At 52.1% G+C, this 4,134-nt stretch overlaps 2 protein-coding genes across 2 annotated transcripts; both read right to left on the bottom strand.

Annotated features, from left to right (window-relative positions):
- Positions 1-995: 995 nt before the first annotated feature.
- Positions 996-1,799, bottom strand: PHACADRAFT_75433 (uncharacterized protein; the record flags this gene model as incomplete). The annotated part of the gene is made up of 2 exons (XM_007402687.1): positions 996-1,328; positions 1,419-1,799. Coding segments are annotated over 2 exons (714 nt in total), but the record flags the coding sequence as incomplete, so codon positions are not given.
- Positions 1,800-2,508: 709 nt separating this feature from the next.
- PHACADRAFT_202502 (uncharacterized protein) lies at positions 2,509-3,332 on the bottom strand (the record flags this gene model as incomplete). Its single annotated transcript, XM_007402686.1, has 2 exons — positions 2,509-3,254; positions 3,320-3,332. 2 exons carry the CDS (start codon positions 3,330-3,332, stop codon positions 2,509-2,511), a joined length of 759 nt encoding a protein of 252 aa, XP_007402748.1.
- Positions 3,333-4,134: the final 802 nt, after the last annotated feature.

The following is a 4,134-nucleotide window of genomic DNA, read 5'->3' as shown; positions in this document are numbered from 1 at the left end:
AGCTTGCGCTCGGCCTGTGTTTCCGCCCAAGCGACGAATTGCTTGAAGGCAGAGAAGGCATCAGACTTCCGTTTCAGATACCAGACTAAACCAAATGAGGAATAGTCGTCGAGGGTGGTAAGGGCAAACTTGTACCCGTCGAGTGATAACGACGGATATTCGACAAGATCCATGTGTATTAAGTCGAGGGGATGTTCCGCACGACTGTCAGACGCAGGAAATGCATCGCGACGAGACTTCCCGAATTCGCATCCATCACAGGGAGTATCCCTGGTTGGTGCTGAGATTTTATCCGGGACGCCTTTGACGTTGCCAGGCAGTTGAACAACTGATTTCTTCCCGGCATGTCCGAAGCGACGGTGCCACAAAGTATATGGATCGTCGGATTTGACCGACATTAATGTTCCTGGCTTAATCTCGCTGGTCCTAGTGAGGACTTCAGCTTCTAGCCAATATAAACCTGACGACTTTTCATATTCGCCCTCCATTAAAACTGTCCGCTGTGTTGGGTCTGACCCGCGGAGTAATTTAAACTTCTTGCCATCCATCTCAATACGGTGACCGTTATTGAGAGGCATTCTGGGCGCAAAGAACCATTCTGCTGCTTCCGGTACGTATAATACGGTTTCTAACCGGACATGCTGAATTCGTCCATCTGTGAGACGATGTTGCAGAGCGATTTCACCGTGACCTTTAATTTCGATAGTCTGACCTTTGCCGGCCGTGTGAGCATGACCTGGCTTAGGGAATTCATGGTACCGAATAAAGTCAGTTTTGTATGGTGTGACATGTGTTGTGCAACCGCTGTCGACCATCCACTTAGACTTGACACCCATAGCATAAAGAGAAACAGAGATAGATTCTTCCTCGATCTTAGCTACAAGTGGTACATCGACTATGCGTATCGTATTAACTGTCTGAGTGGTCGTCGCGGTATTGTCCTTCGCTTTGCCCTTTCCTTTTCCCTTTTTGCGCTTTCCGCCACCCTGCTGCTGCTGCTGCGTATTGTTGCCGTTACCGGAACTCGAGCCAGAATTCGCCGGCTTTGTGTCCCAGTGTTGCTCCGTTGTGTGATTCTTGCGACCACACTTCTCACATTTCTTGTCCAGGAGGGGTGCCTTCGAGACGCGCGCAATCTGAGTGCGGTTCGCGACGCGGCGCTGTTCCTCCTCGACTATCTTGGGCTTGATGAGCGCCGCTGTGAGCAGCGTAACATCAGTCTGCGTTGTGAGAATTGTACCAGCGATGGTCTGGTACGACTTGGGGAGAGCGTTGATCATGAGCAAGGCAAGAAGCTGAGGTTTGACTTCTATTCCCGCCGCGTTGACCTGGTTGGACTGCTCTGTGAGCGCGTCGAGTTGCGGGCCGAGTGCGGAGCTGTCAGAGAGCTGTGCATTAAACAGCTTCTGGAAGGCGACGAATGCGCCTACCGCTCCGGGTTTCTCGTAGCCGGCCTTGATTGCGGTCCATGCGTCCAGGGCCAAGAACTTGTCATCGACAAGATGACGAAGGTTCTGCGCGACGTAGAGCTGGATGATGCCCAGCGCCTTGTCGTTTTTCTCATCCCATGCAGCTTGAGCTAGGATTTCCGTAGCCGTGGGTGTACCTGTCGCAGATGTTGGTCTGGCAAGACCAGGGACAGGAACGGTCGCTGTGGAGCCGTATCCCTGGATCAAGTACCAAACGCCCTGGTAGCGCAGGAAGGCTCGGATCGCGTCGGACCACTTTTTATAGTTGGTGCCGTCGAATTGTGGGATGGTGGATGTGGCGAGCTTGGTTGGGTCAGAAGAGCATGACATTGTTATCGTGTACGAAGAGGAGGCGAGAGTATGCGTAGAGGGTTTCACGTTCCTTTGGGGTTAAACCGACGTCGTAAAAGAAGTCACTGAGATCAAGCTCGTATGATTCGGCTCGTGTCGCTCGAAGTGATTCCCAATCTTCTTCCAAGAATGCGAGATCGTATGTCTGATTGATCGGTCTATAATATAGATCTTCCGCAATATCTTCCTGGTCAAGGTAACAAGCGTATGGTTCCGAATATGTGTCGGAGCTTGTAGGGAAGAAGAAATGGATTACGTCTTCGTCGTGGTTTGTTAACTCCGCTGTAGCGTAATAGCTCGGCGGTCCTTCAAATTGGACGTGTTGGTAGTAGTAGAACGGGGTTAGCAACACTTCGACGTATTGTTCGTGTGCTGTTAATGCTTCCCAGTCTGTCTCTATGTCGTCTACTATATTCAGTCGCTGTCTGAATTCTGCGACGGTTTCCTGTTTTGTCTCTACGGTTTCAGGTACCGTATTTGTCTCCTGAGAGGTAGTGATTGTGAACGCTGTTGAGCGAACCACTTATCCCAGCTAAGCCGATTTAGCCGAGAGGTGGATAGAGTTGGGATTGGACGAAGGAACCAGTTAAACTACGACTCTTGTTGTCGCTTAGGATAAACACACAGTAGTCAGGTTTCCGAGTAGAACTTTTCTCTGATTGTTACAATAGCGTTGTATACAAAGTATCTACTTGTTCTCGTAAAACCTAACCGCGTCAAAATATCCGTTCACGTAAACTGCGCTGAGCGCTTGTACAATCCGGGCTTTGTTCTTGCGTAGCCCTTTGAACGAGATATCCCCTATTTCTCTGCACCCTAATTCCCACTTGCGCCACTCCTCGTATTTGACGACGTTGCAGACGTCCGCTAGGCAGCGCTTGATGCGCGTGAGCTGCTCGATGAGTCGGCGGAGATTGCGGACTCGGTCGGAGTTGAGGTCGTCGAGCTCGAGAGTCTCGAAGACGTCTAGGCGTTTGAGCGTGCCGTCGAACTTCGGTGTGAAGATGCGGACGAGGTCGGCGGGAGTGTGTTTGTCGAAGTCGATAAGTATCGGCTTCGGGGCGATCGGCGTATGTGTCGCCGGTGGGATTGCAGCGAGACGCTGCTCGAGTGTCGGCTTTGACGGACCGGCGAGGATCCGTTCGCGCGCCTGTTGGATTTCGCGTGCAGCTAGACGCTGCTCGAAGTCGGCCTTGTCGGTTGCGTAGCGCTCGCGGAACTGTTCGCGACGTAGGCGCCTACCCTCGTGTGAGTTCGGAGGGAACGGGAGAGTGAGCGCTGGAGTCGGCGGGCGTAGTTCTTTGCCGCGGCGTTTACCGTACGGGACGGTCTCGACGGGGTCGTTGGCGTTGCCGGAGGCGGGCGCGTAGCCGGCGGAGTGTTTGTACCGCTGGAAAACGGAATGAGGGGGACGAGCGGGCAAATCCTTTGGCACTAGATTAACGCAGGAATGAACGCGATGAGCGCTCCGTCTGCCACTAGCACGCAACGAGACTTACTCGTAAACTGCATGGATAAACTTTGTTTAAACTGGGTGAAGGGGACCGAGGTTTCCCGAGGGGTCTTCTTCAGCAATGAGACTAGTTGAGTGGGGGTAGAGTGGCCGTGAGGCCGGGGCTCATAACCTGTTAAAGTGCGACTGAACTCTTATCGTATTCTGTGCTACAAGGCCAGTATATATACATGAGAGTCAGGACTCCTGATACCGCTAAGGGACCTATGGTACTACCTGTATGTAAGCGTGTACAGTAAGCATGAGTAATCTAGTCCGTATTACTACAACATAATCAGGGGTCATGTGATGTATCCCCATTTGTCCGTACAGGGCAATGACGTAATCGCCTAGTTCTGACATAGACACCTGCAGACTGCAATGCGTACCGTGAGGATATTTCGCGGATCCCGAAGCACAAGAACGGGCCGTACAACCTGTAGGAGCAGTGTCAGTATTCGAGGTTTTAAAGACTGACTCAGAAAGACCTACGCCCCGTGAGTTGACGCTAACGCGCTCGCCGTTGCAAGATGGACCGGGCAGAGTCGTAGGTTGGGGTGCTGCGATACAAGTAGGCACCGCTTACTGAACGAAAGGGCGATGTCTTACGAGGGCCTGTACATGAGAACATCAAGTAATCAAGCGCATATATGCATGTCACATACTCTACATGACACACTGAGAGCGATGCGGAAGGGTCCTGTGTCAGAGACGGATATATGCAGGATAATCTCAACAGACCTTGGATGCTCGAGCCGCCACCCCACATTGAAGAACCCTTGCAAACTGTATGGACAGGCAGGAGTCGGTGCCGCAGCTGTC

The sequence above is a fragment of the Phanerochaete carnosa genome (assembly GCF_000300595.1).
Source record: "Phanerochaete carnosa HHB-10118-sp unplaced genomic scaffold PHACAscaffold_340, whole genome shotgun sequence".
In the NCBI taxonomy this organism is placed as follows: Eukaryota; Fungi; Basidiomycota; class Agaricomycetes; order Polyporales; family Phanerochaetaceae; genus Phanerochaete; species Phanerochaete carnosa.
This window is presented reverse-complemented; position numbering and strand designations above follow the sequence as displayed.